Source organism: Notolepis coatsorum, assembly GCF_963971535.1.
Source record: "Notolepis coatsorum genome assembly, chromosome: 15".
NCBI classification, from domain to species: Eukaryota; Metazoa; Chordata; class Actinopteri; order Aulopiformes; family Paralepididae; genus Notolepis; species Notolepis coatsorum.
Window position 1 is genome coordinate 66,430,532 of NC_140179.1, and position 20,210 is coordinate 66,450,741.

Consider the following 20,210-nt stretch of genomic DNA (forward strand, 5'->3'; position numbering starts at 1 on the left):
TGCTGAAGAAGGACTCAATCAACTGATCAACACCATTAGTAAGTAGCAAAAAATAGGACTAGGGTTAAAACAATCAGGCACATGCAATGTCATCATATAATGATAACGATGAGATGAGTAAACAAGGTGTCAGATAGACTACTTTAAACTGTTAAACAGTAATCCAGAAATGTTTTATTGCACTGTAAAAAACTGATTTTATATGTCTGCACTTTATGTGCTCATTTTATGTCTATTCTATTCTACTATTTTATTGCACTGCACTATTGCACTATTTTACTCTGTCTATTTTTATCTTACTCTTTTTATTATCTATCTGTCTATTTAAAACTGAATAAAATCAAACCATAAACTAGGTGGCCTGTTGGGATGTTAGATCCTAATGTGAAAAACTGTGATTTTATATGTCTGCACTTTATGTGCTCATTTTATGCCTTGTATGTCTTTTTTCTGTTGTGAAGCACTTTGAGCTGCAGTTTCTGTATGAAAGGTGCTATACAAATAAAGTGTATTATTATTATTATTATTATTATTATTATTATTATTATTATTATTATTATTATTATTATTATTATTATTATTATTATTATTATTATTATTATTATTATTATTATTATTATTATTATATACGTGAAGCCTAGACCTTCATACTGTTTGTAAACAATCATGTTTCGCTTGTAGGCAAAAACGAAAGCGTGCATCTTGTGGTGAGTCCCCCGTTGGGAGCCGTTCTGTCTGAAAGCGCTTGCCTAGGCAGAGGTCAGAGTTCACAGAGAGCACAGACAGGTCTGTCGGACATCATTGCGGTTTCATTCAGACTGGAGTGGCTCCCTTAACAGATGCACATGCAGTTTGTTTTTCTGAAGCTTCAGAGTTTTGCCTACAAGGTGACATTGACGAAAGAAAAGCATTCTCGCATGGATTGAACTGGTCTCACGCAAGCTGCAATGCCTGTAAGCCACCACTAGAGGCAGAGTATGACCAACATGTGTGAGAGTGGGTGATAGTGAGACACTGCTGGTCTGTGGGGGTGCATCGCATCGGAAAATGATCATATGCAAACTGATAGAAACTTGTATGTAGATGTATCATGCATGCACACGCACGCACACGCACACATACATACACACACACGCACACCCACCCACCCGCCCTGGTTATTATTGCTATAACATTTTTGGGGGGAATTTGCTGTTTGCAATGTTTTTTTTAGTTTTTTATTATTATTAATTATTACAAGTGTGGTCCTTCTGGGTGGATGGGAGCGATTGTGGTGGGAATGGTGGGGGGTTGTATTATATATTTATGTATAATAATGTATGTTATCATTTTTTGTCCTTGTTCGTTATTCATTCTATAAATAAAACATGAATTAGTGAAAACTACTTGAATACACTGCTTTCTTTTTTGTACTGTAACTACTTCATATTAAGAGATGATGTACCTGTATGTAAACACACACACGCGCACACGCACACACACACACACACACGCACGAAGGCTACCCTGCTCTGACGCTGCCAAACCCCCTGCCAGAGCCTGTCCTCCTCCCCTCACCGCGCCACAGCAGCCAGAGCAGCAGGAGGGGCCTTATCAGCCACATGGAAACGCAACCATATTTAATCCTTTGAGAACCATAATTGAGTTTATCCTCATCCCTTTTCCAACGCAGACATTTTCCCTAACGCCCACATTACTAAGCCTGTCACATCTGACCTGGCTTCAGTCCTCCACACTCCCAGTCTGAATTCACCCAGAGAGGATTGGGACATGTAACGTGATGTTGAACTGCTCTGACAAGCACACACTTGTCACGTCGTTGAAGTGCTTAAAAGTTCAATGTCAAGACTTATACAGTATGTTGTGTAACTATCTCTGAGTCCATATTTGACCAAATGTATTGTGCGTACAGAATGGATGCTTTAAAAAGGGCCATACTAATTCTTCTGATTAGAGGGGTAATTATTGGTTTTAAATTCCTCTGACATGAAATACAGTATAAAGAGAAGAAAAGATGACCAGTTTCAGATATTAACGGATTAACGAAGGAAAATCTTTAACTGTACTGTTTGTTGTCTCATTAAACATCATGCGCTGAAGTAACAAACTACAAACATCCAAGTGCTTCAGAACTCAACAACGAATTGGGCATCAAGCCCCATACTGTATCTCAAAGCACCCTATTGAAACTGAGAAGCCCCCTGCAACCCTTATGTTAGTAGTGTCATTGAGCTGGACATGGGCTATTTGTTCCCTTCACAGAGCTCATTATTGTTTCGTTTTGTTTATTTACACACATTAAAAACAATTACATATATAATACATATATATATATATATAATCCACAAAGAGATGTGAAGGAGAATTGCCTAAAAACCCTCTAGGGGCTTGTATGTGGCATTCTCCAAGAAGCAGAATTATACTGAGATTACATCAATAGAAAATAGAAAATCCTGAGATTGGAAAGTCAATTATGATGGATGTTTGATGGGATATCTACCTCTCCTTCCCCTTGACTAAAAGTACACTCCTTATCAAGGCGTTTAGGCCATTTGAGCAGCTAAAGAAAATGTGCTTTTATATGACTGCTGTGCTGCACTACTACCAGCTCAGATAAGCACGCACACACACACACACACACACACACGCACGCACGCACGCACGCACGCACACACACACACACACACACACACACACACACACACACACACACACACACACACACACACACACACACACACACACACACACACACACACACACACACACACACACACACACACACACACACACACACACACACACACACACACACACACACACACACACACACACACACACACACACACACACACACACACACACACACACACACACACACTTTTGGCTGGATAGTTGTATATTTAAGATTTAAAAATGTATATACATACCAGAACATAGATCATGGACCGTATTTTATCCTTTATTCTATTGTATTCTTATTTTTAATATTATTATATTCTTATTCCTATTTTAGTCCTATTGACTACCTAAAGGCTTATTGTTGTTCAATGTGAGCGATCTGTAGTGCCGAATTTCCCTCTGGATTATTAAAGGATTTCTATTCTATTCTATTCTTCTAAAATAATGACACGATTTGATACAATAGGAGCCTATGATACCTAACAATATAACAATGAATCACTAAATGATAAACAGAGCCTGAGGTCGGTGTTACCAGTTTACATGCACATGTATGTGAATAGTGAGCGAATGCGATCATAATAATACATGGATGATGAGTGGTAGTACCTTAGTCCCTTTTTGGGGAGCGTATTTCTGTCAAGAGGCATGCTGTTAAAACACAGAGGATGAGTGGATTAGAGGAACAGATACAACGATAAACACACAAAGTAATACTCTAAATAATAATACTTCTAGACACTATACATCTAGACCAGGGGTTCTCAAACTTTTTTATACCACAACCCTATTTTATTTATGATTTTGATATAAGCACACGTTGTTGAACTTGATCATGCATATTTATTAGACATTTTTATTATATCAATACACATTTATAAAACGAGGCATATTTAGCCAAAATATGTTGCCAGAACATAAAAAAAAACAAAAAACACGACCCCACTTTGGGTCGCAACTAGGGATGCTCGATATTGGCTTTTTTACCGATACCGATATACCGATATTGTCCAACTCTTAATTTCCGATACCGATATCAACCGATACCGATATATGCAGGGTTCCCCCCCAAAAAACTGAATAATTTCAGGTAATTAACATTGCATATCTCTTGTTGTGGAATTAACACAACATTATGCATACTTTTTTTTTTTTTGAACTTTCTTTTATTTTGTGTCATAATGAACATCACATTGCAATAATCATACAGTATAATATACTTGATTCACATATTCAATGACATTTGTTACTCAGGCTCTTCCCTCTTATTCAATTTGTTTTCAAAGTATTCAGCGTAATCAAAATAAGCTGTATAATCCGAGTACGCCTCTTAAACAACCCAGTGGGGAGGGATTTTTACAATATTTTTCTTTTTTTTTGGGATTTTTTGTAGGATAAGAAACGAAAAAATAAATAGAAAAATAAATTTAGCAAAAAGAAGAAAAAAAAGAAAAAGAACAACAAAAAAAGAGAGAGAGGGCGTCAGACTCATGCTAGTGTATCTCCAGGTACAAGGTTACAAGTGACCATCTCTGCATAAACATATCTTTTTTCAGTTGCAATTGTGCAGTCATTTCTTCCATTGTATACATCTGTCTCAGTCTCTTGGTCCATTGTTTGATTGACGGTGGTTGATTTTGTAGCCATGCCATAGTTATCATTTTCCTTGCTATTAACAGTATCACTCTCAAGATGTATAACGTATCTCCATAGTATGTGCCTTTCGGTATACATCCCAAGATATAGTACGATGGATTCAGAGGTAAGTCAAGATCTAGAATGGTTTTAATCTCATTTTTGATATTCACCCAAAATGTCTGCACCCTTGGACAGTCCCAGAAAATATGTGTATGATCTCCGATCAATCCACATCCTCTCCAACATAGTGGTGAGGACCCACCAGCAAATCCGGAGAGAACTTGAGGAGTCCTAAAGTACCTGACCTTGACCTTCCAGTCAAACTCCTTCCACATTGGACTATTTGTGATTTTATGATTGCTTGAATGGCTGTCCTCCCATTCTTCATTTTCTATGATCACATTAGCTTCCAACTCCCATTTTTCTTTAATATAGGTGGTGTCTCCTGGATCGTCTAGTTGTAACATGTTGTAAATATTGGATATCTGCTTTCTTTCCATCAAGTTTTTTTCTATTGTGTTAATAAAGTACAGCTCCACATTTGTTGGTGGTCTCTTAATTGCTTCCCACTCACTGTGAGTCATTACATAGTGTCTTATTTGAAAGTATCTAAACATGTCTTTCGAAGGTAGATCAAAACATTGCTGTAGCTGTGCAAACGATTTAAAACAGTCTCCTTCCATTAATTGATTGATAGTAACCAGGCCCAAATCCGCCCATTTTTTAAAACCCCCATCCTCCATAGCTGGCCGGAATTCTGTATTGTCTGCTATTGGCATGGCCCTAGATATTGATCGTGGACCTCCCCCCTTTTTCCTTACACTTTCCCATACCTTTAATGTATTTGTAATCCATTTGTTACCAATCTTAATTTTTTTCCAGTATGCTTTCCCCAGGAATATTATGGATCTGAGAGGGGTCTTTGGAATTGAGTTTTGCTCAATCTGTACCCATCCTGAATCTAGGTCCTTTTGTATCCAATGCACAAGTATGCGTAATTGAGCTGCCCAGTAGTAGTTTCTTAGGTTTGGTAGACCAAGACCACCCTTGTTCTTTGGCAAACATAGTGTTTTAAGCCTTACTCTAGGTTTTTTCCTCTGCCAGATAAATTTGGATAGGAGTTTATCTAACATTTTAAAGGTAGTGGCAGGTATTGGTATAGGTAGAGACTGGAAGAGAAAAATAAGTCTAGGTAGCACATTCATTCGAATTGATTCTATTCTTCCCACTAGGGAGAGAGGTAAAATGTCCCATCTGGCCATGTCTGATTTGATTTGTACAATCAACTTTTCGTAGTTTGCTTGATATAACTGATTGCTGCTGGGAGTCAAAATGATTCCTAAATACCTGAATCCGTCTCTAGCCCAATGGAAGGGTGCTATACTGTTCAGATGTGTTGGCCATGTTCCCACTATCATCATGGCTTCTGATTTGGTCTCATTTATCTTATAACCCGACAGTTCGCCGTAATTTCTTAAATCCATCATTATGTTTGGAATTGATTCTAAAGGGTTTTTGATATAAAGTAAAATGTCATCAGCAAATAGCGAGATCTTGTGTGTAATGCCTTTTTGGTCATCTATTCCCTGTATCTGAGGGTTTGATCTAATCATCTCCGCTAGTGGCTCTATGCCAATCGCGAATAGTAATGGAGACAAAACGTCTCCTTGGCGTGTCCCTCTCTGTATCTCAAAGAAGTGAGAGCAGTGACCATTCACCCTTACTCTAGACTTAGGATTTTTATATAAACATTTTATCCAATCTATAAATGTGTTATTGAATCCCATACCTTTCAATGTTAGTTCAAGGTACAGCCAATCAACTCTATCAAATGCCTTCTCGGCATCTAAGCCGAGAAGCATTGATGGTTCTTTTCGAGATCCAGCCACTGTTTGCAGATTTAAAGTTCTTCTGATGTTGTTAGCACCCTGTCGACCAGTGATAAAGCCAGTCTGGTCTGGGTGTATCAGTTTTATTATATGTTTCTGTATTCTTTTTTTAAGTATAGATGTCAATATCTTGAAATCGTTGCAAAGGAGACTTATGGGCCTATAGGAACTACATCTTGTGGGGTCTTTACCTTCTTTATGTATTACCGAGACAATAGCTTCTGACCAGCTTCCTGGTGGATCTCTCTCAGATAGGGCATAGTTATAAACTACACTTAATACTGGTGTTAATTGTTCAGTGAAATGTTTATAAAATTCATTTGAAAACCCATCTGTACCTGGTGATTTATTGTTCTTAAGCATCTGAATAGTTTCCCCTATCTCCTTCTCCGTAATAGGGGAGGTTAGCTCATCCGCCTCATCTGGGGATAGTTTAGAAAGTTTAAGGTTATCTAAGAAGTTGTTGATTTTTTCTTTCTTGTTTTCCAATTGCTGTGCTTTGTAGAGGTCGGTATAGTAATCTGCAAATGCATTAGCAATTTCTTGCGTTTGCATTACTTCCATGTGTGTGCTGGGGTGTTTAATCTTTGGAACTATCCGACTTGACTGTATTTTGTGGAGCTGGAATGACAGTAGCTTGCTTGCCCTATTTCCCATCTCATAGTAATTCCTACCAGCAAATCTAAGGGCTCCTTCCGCTTTGTATGTCAACAGGTCATCTAGTTTTTGTTTGCAGGTTAGTAGAGCTTTTAAATCTTCCTCATCTCTGTTCAGTTTATGTTTCCTTTCTAGTATTTTTAACTCATTTTCTAGGTTCTGTTGTTTTTCATTTCGCTGTTTCTTTAGTGCACTTGAAATTGAGATAATTTTACCTCTCATTACAGCCTTTGCCGCGTCCCATAAAATTGATGGTGAGACATCCCCCTTATTGTTGAGATCAAAATAACTCTTCAGTTCTTCACTTATCCTCTCCCGTGTGTGAGAGTCAGACAGCATGGATACATTGAGCCTCCAATATTTAAAGATTTTATTGGTACTGAGGTTAAGTTGAAGAGTTAGAGGTCCATGATCTGAGATGGTCGCTGGTTCAATGATACATGATTCAACTTTGTCAATATCTTGCTTGGAAATACAGAAGTAATCTATCCGAGAGTAGCTACCATGGACCCCAGACCTAAAGGTAAAGTCTTTCTGCCTAGGATGGTGGAAACGCCATGCATCTATAAGTCCAAATTCTTTTATCATTGCATTCAGTGATCTAGATTTTTTTGAAATGGGTCCACAATCTACAGGCAGTTTGTCTACTTTTGGATTTAGTACACAGTTGAAATCACCGGCCATAAGGATAATTCCTTTGGCGTTACCAGCCAAAAGTGAGGCTATACCTTTAAAGAAATTGGGGCAGTCTTCATTTGGTGCATATATATTTAGAAAGGTTATGATTGATCCTCCTATTGACCCCAGGACCATAACATATCTGCCCTGGTCATCTGCAATTTCCTTTTCTTTGGTGAAGTATACTGATTTGTTAAATAGAATAGCCACTCCTCTCTTTTTCCCTGTTTGACAGGACGCACTATACACCTGGCCCACCCATTCTCTCTTCAGTTTCTGGTGTTCGTTCATTGATAAGTGCGTTTCTTGAATGAATGCTATAGAGCACTGCATTTTCTTAAGTTGTCCAAAAAGTTTTTTCCTCTTTATTGGGTTGTTAAGACCATTTATATTATAACTAATACATTTAAGGCTTGTCATAATGTCATTGTATTTCGTATGTACAACATAGATCTATCTTCCATAGTATATGAGCTTGAGGCATTTGTCAAAGAGTATACAACATAAAAAACAAAACAAAATGGTCCCCTATTCACTTGTAAGGGAAAACCTAGGGCTTCCAATTTTCCAGTAAGCTGTCTTACATAAATCACAAATGAAATAATCTCCCGATGTTCTAGAGAGGTGTAGCTTTCTCTCTCAGGGAGCATATTGCACTAAGTGCAGAGAAGTTAACCACGAGCGTATAGGGTTAACCTTTGCCTGATAACACAGGCTAAGTGTGATCCGTCTATGGCTCAGTCTCTGGCCTCAGAACCACATATAAATTAAAGTAGATTTGATATATTTAAATTTTCCCAACAGGTAATTAATACTCAGGGTAAATGATAATCATATTAGTCAGCAGCATGTCCATTATTTCTTGTGTTTTACACTTATTGTAAACATTTCGTTAGTCTACTATTACTATATCTAACTGGTTTACTCATCTTTATCGTCCATGAATGATCTTAGGTCTGCGGCGGATAGTGACGTCATGGCTCCTTTCGTTCGCTGCTCTCGCCCTCTTCTTTGTGTTCGCCACCTGTCCCTTGTCAGTTCTCTTTGTAGTTGCTCTCTTTCGTCGATTTGGACATGAATTCCCAGTTCTTTTAGTGTGGGAATTGCATCCACCAGCGAGTCAAACACCTTCGTTCCCGATTCTGTTGTCATCCTGAGTCGTGCCGGGTATGGGCAATTAGCGCGTATCCCTTTTTCCTTCAGCTGTTTGATGACGTGACGCACCTGACCCCTCTTCTTTTGCAGGTCTGGGGAGTAATCGTGATCAAAATAGATCCTTTTCCCTTGAAGTGTGACGGATTGTCCCCATGCGAGCTGTAACACCTGTTCTTTGATATTGAAATCTAGAAAGCGCACAATGATAGAGCGCGGGGGGGCGCTAGAATCTCTCGGTTTGGCCGTCAGTGATCTGTGCGCTCTTTCTATCTTAATCTCAAACTCAAGTTCAGGTGTTATTTTCAGGGATGTTGTCAATAGCTGCTTCACAAACTCTTTAGTATCCTTGTCCTCGCTACCTTCAGGGACTTGGTAGATCCGGATATTGTTGCGTCTGAGTCTATTTTGCAAGTCTTCACAGGTTGCAGTAATTTCTGCATCTCTTTTTACAAGGTATTTGAGCGCCCTCTGGTGTCTCATTCCACTATCATCCAGTTTCGTGATTTCTTTTTCAATTACCGTAATTCTACCTTCTGTTTTGTCAATCCATTCAGTTACTTGCGACATAGATGTTTCAAGTTTGCTCACTGAAGACTGAGTGGCATTGTGTGCTTCTTTATTCTCTCTCCTTAGATCTTTTAATTCTTTTAGAATCGCGGATTCCTCTCCCTCTGTTTCCTCGTCAGTGTCGGAAGAGCTGGTTTGACGAGCCTGTTCATCTGTGACATCTTTCTCGTTTCCAGAGTCGGTTTTGGTATTTCTTTTAGCCTTTTGTTTCTTCGGGCTCATCTTTAGACTTCTTACCGTCTCACTCGTTAAATGTTGCTGACAATATCTGTTTGTTGGGTCATTTATCTCTGGGGTTCTGAGGAACTCAAGATTCAAGCTGCTACCCGGACATCACACAACCGGAAGTCCATGCATACTTTTGACAATAAATAAAATCTGAATTTGTTCTTACTTGCTTGCCTGGGTAAATAAAGGTTATATAAATATAAACGCTCATGTCTGTATTTTTTACTGTTGTGAAGCACTTTGAACTGCAACCTCTGTATGAAAAGTGCTATACAAATAAAGTTATTATTATTATTATTATTATATAAATGAAAAAAAAATGAAAAAAATAATTGAAAACCGATACCGATATTTTCCGATATCACATTTTTATGCCAATATCGGCCGATAATATCGGACATCCCTAGTCGCAACCTGTAGTTTGAGAACCGCTGATCTAGACACTACCTGCAATGTAGAGCGGTCACAATGTCTCCAACATGTCTCCATCCTGTGTAAACCCCGTATCTAAACGACACACACAAGCCTCAGAACCAGCGGAGCCCCCTGCGGTACTCACCCCTCCGACAGAGTGGACTTGACGCTGCCGGTGCGCGTGACCTTGGGCCCGTGGTGTGCCAGTGGCAGGTCTATGGACTCGGAGCTGAGGCTCGTCATGCTCTGGCAGCTCAGGGTGTCCTTGCTGCCCGCCGAGGAGCCGCAGGCGGGCCAGGGCCTGGTGTTGGAGGCCAGGGAGAGGCCGGAGGCCGGGCTGGAGGCCACGGAGCTGCAGGCAGGCCAGGGCCTGGTGTTGGAGGCCAGGGAGAGGCCGGAGGCCGGGCTGGAGGCCGGGGAGTCGGCGCACAGCTCCGGGGTTTTACCGTACAGGGGGCTGCTGCCGCCGCTCTGACCGCCGCCGGCGCTGCCCAGGCTCCCGGTGCCCGAGGAGGGCGAGTCCAGGCTGGTCTGCCTCGCCAGCGTGCCGTGGGGGCTGCCCAGGGAGGAGGGGCACTTGCCCGAGTCAGGCGTGCCCGGGGTGCTGGCCTTGCTGCTGGCTTTGGTGCCGAACAACCTGGGACGGGCACAGAAGTGGGCGGGGTCACTCGGAAGCTCTCGGCGAGTGGGCGAGTGTAGCCTACTGTGGCTTTGAATATACAGTAGATATTATATTATCGAATAATTGTTCATATAGGTTCTGGCGAGAAATTATGAAGGGAGCAGTACCTTCTCACTGCTCACACAATATAGCCACGGCTAGCTATTCTTTGTCTAAATCGCCACACTACGCTACAATATTTTATTAAAAACCCACTAATAAAAGTGGAGCTCATGTAAAAAGCAACTCCCACACACCCACTAGCTCACCGCAGTAGTAAGCCTCCACTTTCAGCTGTAAACTAAGGTAACAGTGTAATTTGCATCGGGCCGTTTCAGTGCCGTGGTTGTGAATCAGCCGTCTCTCTGGCCACTGAAACCCCGCTGGCCGCCCACACATGTTCACATGGCCATCTGTTTGTGTTTGTCTTCCGCTGTCGCTGCGATCACAGGGTATTTATAGGTGACTCTCCCGAGAGGTAAAGACATAGAACCCCAGGCACCGTGACAGACCGGATGGCGCAGTTGTTTTGGAAAATGCTTGTCAAAACGCACACTTCTAATGAGACAAGGACCACGTGCTGAGAAACTCGTCTCCCGTCTCATCTAAATCAAGTCTGGTGAGTTGGATTTGCCTGACCTGAATGACAAATCATGACATCTTCATCTTAAAAGGGGGAAAAAAACACTGCTTTACCCACAGTGGCGTATTTGCCGTTAACATGACCAGTGAAGTCATAGGGAAACCACAAAGACAATATCTATCTATCCATCCATCCATCCATCCATCCATCCATCCATCCATCCATCTATCTATCTATCTATCTATCTATCTATCTATCTATCTATCTATCTATCTATCTATCTATCTATCTATCTATCAACAGACAGGGACGTTGTCTTACACCGTTGATGAAATATGATTTATTAAGTGTCTCGTACTTATTATGTGCACCCTAAAAAATATGGGTTTCGCAACTGATTGAGTGTCTTTCAAAACCAAGTTGAAACTTTGCCTCCAAGCATGCCAGCCTCACTAAGCCTCCCTATCTGTTACAAGAGTCTAGGTGACGGGGAAACAAGGCTTCATTATTCCAACGTAGCCTTAAGCATTGACTGAATGAAAACACCTTGAAAATGACAGACAATGTTTCATGTTTAAAATACTGAACAGAAAAGCGAGTGTGAAGAATGAATAAGCTTGGCTAATATTTAACCCTGTAGAATAATATCTACCATAAACCTTGGTCTGGTGCTGGATTTATACTATTTTTGTTTTATACTGTACAAGCAATAACCTACTGTTATTTATATTTAGGGGGTTATGAGGGGAATTATTAGTCAGTTGTAAATGACAAAGTGCACTTATTTCACCTCAAATAAAGAATCTGGAGTAATAATAATAATAATAATAATAATAATAATAATAAATTGAATTTAGAGAGAGAAGCGCCTTTTCTCAGACTCAAGGACACTTTACAAGGAGAGAGAAGCTATACAAAAGAAAGGGTAAAAATATGAATATATATATAGTAACAACGGGAAAATTAAAACAAATCAAATAAAAAAGGAAGCTGGGTGCTATCCAATTAACGTAATGGAACAAAACGTGATGGAATGAGTGGTTAGGTGTGACTGACCTGCGGAAGGTGGGGGAGGCGATGTCGGGGTACTTGGAGCCGGGCTGCCTGAGACCCGACTGGCCCGTGGAGGAGCTGGAGGTCGGGCTGGACTTGGGGGAGGTGGACAGTCCTGTCGCCGCCGGGTCCTGATCCGACACCGCCACCTTCTCCTTGTCCGTCTGGTTGATGATGGTGACAGGGCTGGAGCGCTCCGAGCCCACCTTCCCGGCGGCGTCCCTGCGCTTGGCCCCCGAAGCAGCCGCGGCCGCCGCGCCGCTGGACTTGCCGCTGACGTTGGAGTCGATGCTGCTGGAGCTGGACCGGTGCCCGCCCCCCCCGCGGCCCACCACCGCCCCGCTGGGGGACTTGGCGGGCCGGGGCAGGGAGCGGTACTGCAGGGGCACCTTGTTGGACCCCCCGCAGCCCAGCAGGATGCTGCCGTCGTCCTGGGGCTGCGAGCCGTCCAGGCTGGTCTTCCGGCCCCCGCCGACGCCCCCCGTGCCCTTTCCCAGGGCGGCCGAGGACTTGGGCACCTTCAAGATTCAAGATTTCAAGAGTTTTTATTTGTCACATACGTACCAGGGGCATACAGTGAAATGCGGGTGGCCATGCCCGCTTCGATTGTGCAATAACACTAATAATAAAATAGACATAAATAAAAACAGGTAATAAAATATACATAAAAAGGGCATGATAAAATAGACATGCTAAATTCCTGAGATTGTTAGCTACAGTAGCTACAGGTTTAAGGCACTGGGTCCTATGTACACTACTATACAATATACAGTTTTAACTCTATATATCCCTATGCTATACTTGCTATATCTAAACTATACTATACAATAACCACATCGGTTCTTTCCTTTTAAAGTGACCTTTATTTTTCCCTCGTTCCTTTAACCCTTTCACCGCCGCACTACCAAAACGGTTAACCCTTTCACTGCGACAATACACAGAAGGTTAACCCTTTCACTGCCACACGGCGACCGTCGGTTGTGTGATAGTAAAGGGTTAACCTTCTGTCGTGTGGCAGTGAAAGGGTTAAAGTGTCCTTTTCCATTTTCTTTTAAAGTGATCATTTGTGTGTGTGAGCGATGGCTTTGGTTTTCACCTTGCCCAGGGTGGCGGATCCACTCGTCAGGGTGGCCCCGCTGGAGGTGATGAGCGTGCCCGTGGCACCGGGGATCTTCTTGTACCCGAAGGAGCCCGTGGTGGGCGGCCGTGCGATGCCCGACGGGGGCTTCTTGCCCTCGTCCCCGCTGCTCTTGCCGGCGTCCGACGGGGAGCGCTGGATGCCCGCCGATCCCTTGGACGGGGCTTTGCCCTTCTCTGAGGCCTTAGCGTCATCGGTTTTGCCTGTCGATTTCCAGAAACACTCATTAGCACACGTGCGTTAAGCACCTTGGCCCTCAGCAAACTGCATGTGGCCGGCAGAACGCCCCGGTGTTTGTTCTCATCACCTGCCTTGGCTCAGAACACGAATTAAAAGTAAACTGTGGAAAATAGCCAAGAGCACTTTTCTCCGTACTCAGCTGAATTGGAAAACGATACTTATCCTCAACACAAGCACATGAATCTTGCTGAGTGGAAGTAAAACTTAATCGCTACTGCAACGTCTCAAACCACAGGTATCGCTGAACAGCTACACTTTTTCTGGGCCATATGTTTTTGGGAAGAGGTACAGATTTCATTATAACTTTAGTGAATCTTTCATTGAGTAACTTAGCAAATACTGTGGAGTCAACCTCACAAGATGATTCTGTCTCAATACATTTAGACCCCCCCCCCCCTCTTCCATAGTCTAATGTAACGACACCAGTACAGTCTAACCTTTGATTTGATTTGATTTGAAGTCTTTATTTTGAACATGCAATGAATACAACAAACAATAACAAAAAAGAAAAAACAACTCAATCTGCATGTTCGAAAAGGAGTAGGAAGAAGTATACACTTACAACACTGTGATCATATAGGTAACAGGGAACTGAATGTAAGGAAGAAAAGTGCGTGTGAGTCACACAGTGGTGCCATACAATTGAATAAGATCCTTTCATTTTGTCTAACAAAGTTTGTTCATTTAAAAACAAGGACACGCCGTGTCATAGACAGTGGTGAATCCTTGTGGAAGCCAACGGAAGCCATGCCTCCCTATAAATGTCATATCAAATTATGAAATATGAAATATGAAAAAAAAAAAAAAAAATTAAAATATAATTTTTTTTTAATATAGTTTACATTCATTTTCATCTGTGCATCTGTTTTTTTTTTTTTTTTTTTTTTTTTTTTTTTTAATGTCTCCCTCTTCTCCTTCTCACTCCCTCTAACACACTGTCAGACTGTGCTCACTACTGCAGCTAGTATAGGAGAGAAGCAGTGGGTAGGTCTCTTTCTCCAGGCTTCCAGCATTATAGAGTGAGTCCAAACTCCAAATCCGATCCTAGCCAATCAGATTCGAGCTGACTGCCACTGGCCACACCCTAAAAGTTTAAAACGGAGCTGGGAGGAAGACGTTCAGCATAATATTCCACCTGGAGGCGGGGCAGGTGCCATATTTTCCCCTCTGCACTCTGAACATTGTATTAACCCGTAACTGTTCCCACGGGCCGAATATTGCCCCGATCCTCGCGAGATAAAATCCACGGGGACCTCTCGGCGTGCCGAAGCTTTTCCTAAATCACTTCCATCATCGAAAACGAGGGGAAAAGGTCGGCTCGCGACCCTGAAAATGTCGCGTGATTTTAAAAACGCTGTATTAAGTGAGCCTATTATGGGATCCACGCGAGCTTTCTATCGTGGAAACATCTGGGCGTCCCGCAACTTTTACTGATTCACATGTAGCCCCTAAAATGCTTAGAAAAGGAAAACAGAAAGCGTGGAATAAACTCGCCGAAACGGAAAAGTGTCCCACGGGCGCGCCGTGATTCCGATCCGCGTGAAAATATTCACGGCCATAGAGGAGACCGTGGGACACCTTTTTGCAACCGAATATGTGTCTCGAATTTGCTCCCACGCGGCGCGCAAAATCGCGCAAAGAAAAATCGGACCAAAAATTAACCAATGCTCCAGCAGTATTAATGACCCTGATGTAAACAAGACAAACGTCTTTCTCTGGTCTGCATCCCCTTATACAATTGTGTGTGAATGAATGAAAACTTTATTAACAGATTGCAGAATGGGTACAGTACAGTACAGCTCAATACATACAATTGTTAAGGGGATGCAGACCAGAGAAAGACTTTCGTCTTGTTTACATCAGGGTCCCCCATTTTCAATTCATCATAAATGTGTATTGAGCCGTACTGTATTGTACCCATTCTGCAATCTGTTAAATAAATAAAAATAACGTTTGACTGGCCGCCGAGCCATACTGTAGTGTACATGGTGACTGCTTGACTTTAAAAAAAAAAAAAAAAAAAAAAAATTATTAATAAAAATATTGAATAATTTTTTTTTTTATAATTTTTTTTTGGCTTCCCCTGTTATTTTACCCACGCGACGCCACTGGTCATAGATGTGAAGCATTCGTAATGTGATGCTCTTATACAAAGTGCCATGCCTGTGGGCTGCCACTAGGGGCAGAGTAAGCGAGCGAGCGAGCGAGTGAGTGACATCGCGGGTGCTATGATGAGGTGCTTCACATTCTTACCAGGCGTCTTAAGGGTGGCAGCAGAGGTGCCCTTGGTCCGGGGCGGGGTGATGCCCACCTGGGCCGTCATGCCCCTCCTCCAGGAGCCCGTCTGGGACATCTGGGCCATGGCCGCGGACTTCTGGCCGGCGTCTTCATACTGGCCCTGGGGCTGCTGGGAGGAGGCCGAGGAGGATGAAGAGGTCTTCCAGCGGGAGGAGCCGCCGGCGGGGTCCATGCTGCTCACGTCCAGCTCCTCCTCCACCTTCTTCAGGTCCTCGGCTCCGGCCCAGCTGCTGCTGGCCTCCTGCTCCACGTGCCGGGACCGGCCTCCTCTCTGGGACTGAGGGGGGGGGGACACACACACACATGGGTGAAGTTAACACACACATAGAAACGCATGAAAATAACATATGTATTCTGGCCTCTGATGATGTGCATGGTGTAGCTTAGAAACCCACGGGAAGTGATTGTTATGTTCAATTGTTGTTTTTGGTGTTTTATAATCCCGGAAGGGATGGGTCGTCGGACATGACACGAACATTTTTATTTCATTCATTCATTCATTCATTGCGCACGCACGCCAACCCACCTCGACAGATCGCACGCCTCCCAAGCGTGGTCCAAGGTCTCCTAAGAGCTCCGTCTCTATAGTGTGTTTCATAAAGGAGCGTGTGGATACCGTGTTCTCGGGAGGCTGCCCACGTGTGGCCTTCACTCGACAGCCTTCGCTGCGATGTCAAAGCTCTATAGCGAAGCTACAGTAACGTGCATTTCCCCCAGAAAGTGTTCATGAACAGAAACTGTTCACCGTGTACAGGATAATGAACCTCATCATATTAACCGATGAAGAGTCAAAAGAGCTGCTGAATATGCTAATAATATGAGGGCTTGGAGCAAAAGGGGGCGTAAGTGACGCCTCGGGCGAACATGAGTTTTATATATCATTTTAAAGCTCTTGATGAGCTCTATCAAACGGTAAAAGGATAAGTTCACTATGATTTAACTTTTTCAAATAAAGGCCGAAAACCTAAAGGCACAAGTGGGAACCGTCACTTGAGTTTGCCGTTGGTCTTTGCTCTCCTGTAAAAGTCTGAAAATGTCACTTACGCCCCTTTTGCACAAAGCCCTCGATATGTTGCGAAAGAAGCAGTTTGAGGATATTCCACTCGATCGATCATATGGGTAAATGGACTGCATTTATATAGACTAGTAGATTAGTGAAGGAGTGAGATTAACTAGACTACACTTACTGTAGACTCCTGTATATTTTTACTGTATATCTTTACTGTATATTCTATTCTATTCTTATTCTTAGGCAATTTGTTTTGTTATTCCTATTCGTGACTTTTTGTTCCGTCTAAATGTTTAATGTGAGCAATTTGTAGTGTCAAATTTCCCTCGGGATAATTAAAGTATTTCCATTCCATTCTATTCTATTCTACTAAAACTACAACCAACAACCGCTGCATGTCCGAATATGACGACGCGTTCACGTAACACTGCTGCTACCTCTACATCCCATAGTGGGTTTACCTGCGCCGCCTTGTTCTTGCGGGACGAGGACGACGAGGAGCTGACGGCAGAGTAGGCGGGCGTGTTCAGATCATCTGTGCTGATGTTATCCAGGGTGTCACTCAGACCGCTGCTCACAGAGCTGCTGTCGTCCCAGCTACAGGAGAGAGGGAGAGAGGGAGAGAGGGGAGGAGAAAGAGGGGGATAGAGATGGGGTAGAGGGAGGGAGGGAGGAAAGAAAGAAAAACGGAGAGAGGATAGAGTAGATGGGAGAGGTAGAGAGACATAGAGAGAGAGAGAGAGAGAGAGAGAGAGAGAGAGAGAGAGAGAGAGAGAGAGAGAGAATGGTGGGGTGGGGTGGAGAAATGGAAAAGAGAAAAAAGACAGAGTAGATAGTAGAGAGAAAGAGAGGGGGAGAGAGAGAGAGAGAGAGAGAGAGAGAGAGAATTGTGGGGTGGGTGGAGAAAGGGGAAAGAGAAAAAAGACAGAGTAGATAGTAGAGAGAAAGAGAGGGGGAGAGAGAGAGAATTGTGGGGTGGGGTGGAGAAAGGGAAAAGAGAAAAAAGACAGAGTAGATAGTAGAGAGAAAGAGAGGGAGAGAGAGAGAGAGAGAGAGAGAGAATTGTGGGGTGGGGTGGAGAAAGGGGAAAGAGAAAAAAGACAGAGTAGATAGTAGAGAGAAAGAGAGGGGGAGAGAGAGAGAATTGTGGGGTGGGGTGGAGAAAGGGGAAAGAGAAAAAAGACAGAGTAGATAGTAGAGAGAAAGAGGGGGAGATAGAGAGAGAGAGAGAGAGAGAGAGAGAGAGAGAGAGAGAGAGAGAGAGAGAGAGAATTGTGGGGTGGGGTGGAGAAAGGGGAAAGAGAAAGAAGGGAGAAAAGACAGAGTAGATAGTAGAGAGAGAGAGGGGCAGAGAGAGAGGGAGATATAGAGAGGGAGAGAAAGGGAGCAAACTGTCAGACAGTAGAATATGAGAACAAGATGACATCCCCACCTTTTCTTACCCGTCCTTTCGTTCCATCTCTCCACTCGGAGAATCTCTCAGCCCCTATCTTTCTTCAGGCACAGGGTCCACTGGAAGCCAGATAGATACTAAGTAACTACCCCTCTGGTAGCCCGTCTTCCCTCTCCGTTAAATTGATTAAAGTCTGTAACTTACAGAAGCGGCTGAGAATGGTGGCAGAAACCACCGCTGCGAGGAAGGAGTGTCCAATCACCATCTTCCCCGCTGGCTTGTACATCATTTATACGTTGCCTAATTAGTCTCATCGAACAGCAGTGGCCTAATTTAAATCCCTAATGTGTGTGCCATTGACTTGTGGGCATTTGAGTTCATCTTCCCAAATTGGACCCCTGCTCATTATTCCCGTTCCTCATTTTTGTCTGAGGGAGAATGGAAGAACGGATGGATCTTAAATTAGCATAGTCATTACTAATCCCGTGTTCCCAAAACGGTGATAGATTCAGAGAGCCCTAAACGAAGGCCATATGGATCAACCGTATGGATAATTTCCTCACGCACTCACACACAGTTAATTACCACAGAGTTAGAGCTTTGGAAAAATACGACAATATGTTGCAGTCATTTGCAATCCTATTTACCTCTATCTATCTCATCCAATAAATCACTTTCAATTGTATTGTATTAGCAGTTTCTCCCCAACTCCCCCCCCCCCCCTCTCACACTCACACACACACACACACACACACACACACACACACACACACACACACACACACACACACACACACACACACACACACACACACACACACACACACACACACACACACACACACACACACACACACACACAGGCTATAGCTGGTTTCCATGCCAACATCTAGTCTGGTATCTGTGTGTGTGTGTGTGTGTGTGTGTGTGTGTGTGTGTGTGTGTGTGTGTGTGTGTGACAGAGAGAGATGGGGGTCGAGCCGTTATCAACAATAACATGATATTAATAACCTTTCAAAATCAAACACTCTTGTCTCAATAAGTCAATCACTTCGTGTCTGACCAGCGAACAATTCAGTCAATCCAGGCGCTGCCTTCCATGACTCATCCGATAAGACAAAGATACAAATCAAAGGCGGGGTTGAAAATGAGAAAACGACGAGTCCTTTTCAAAACGCTCACAATGGATGACTTGTGGGCGGACTGGATTCGAGGAGACGACGCCAGTGTGTGTGTGTGTGTGTGTGCATGTGTGAGTGTGTGCGTGTGCGTGTGTCTTGTCCCAGGAAGATAATGGTATTATCGATTCTCTGCTGCTTGTTTTATACTAAAAAGCACGTTGTTAGGTAATCATCCGTTAGATAATATCCTTTTATTAAAAAAGCAAAGTTAGTTATGGACCGGCGAGGGAACATATATCCACACGTGTTACACGCGTTTCTTTCCAGAAATTAAAGGCCCAGTCAGTAATCCAAATGCAAACAGATGGGTGGCCCCACCGCCAAAATCAAGAAACAGCGATGGAGGCATGATTTCATTCTCTAGCTGATTGCTCTTGATACACCGGACAACAGGTGAGGTAAGTAAGTAAGTATGTGTAATTTTTTTAATTGTATTTTCTGTATTTTTTTAAAGCTTTGTTTACGTTGGTAATATCTATAAATACTGGAGTAAAACGGTTCTATACTCATTCTATTTACAATGGGCCAATGGGTTAACAAAGGGTTAACAACCGGTTAACAAAGGGTTCCAAGTAGCGTATTTGCCATCTACAGATCAAACTCTATGTGAATATACCCCACATTCATATGGGGAAACATGAACATGGAGAGAATGGGCCCAAAAAATAAACAGATGACAAAATACAGACTACCCATAGATAGTGTGGGGCAGAGCATATGTACAGTACAAAATGTACATGTAGTGT

General features: G+C 42.8%; 1 protein-coding gene across 1 annotated transcript in view; it reads right to left on the reverse strand.

Annotated features, from left to right (window-relative positions):
* The window catches only part of LOC311242194 (neuron navigator 3-like), a 121,785-nt gene that overhangs the window by 57,588 nt on the left and 43,987 nt on the right, over nucleotides 1-20,210 (reverse strand). The window contains 6 exon segments of the mRNA XM_084331147.1: nucleotides 3,292-3,333; nucleotides 10,054-10,545; nucleotides 12,209-12,723; nucleotides 13,302-13,546; nucleotides 15,837-16,158; nucleotides 17,352-17,487. Coding sequence (XP_084187273.1) covers nucleotides 3,292-3,333; nucleotides 10,054-10,545; nucleotides 12,209-12,723; nucleotides 13,302-13,546; nucleotides 15,837-16,158; nucleotides 17,352-17,487 — 1,752 coding nt within the window.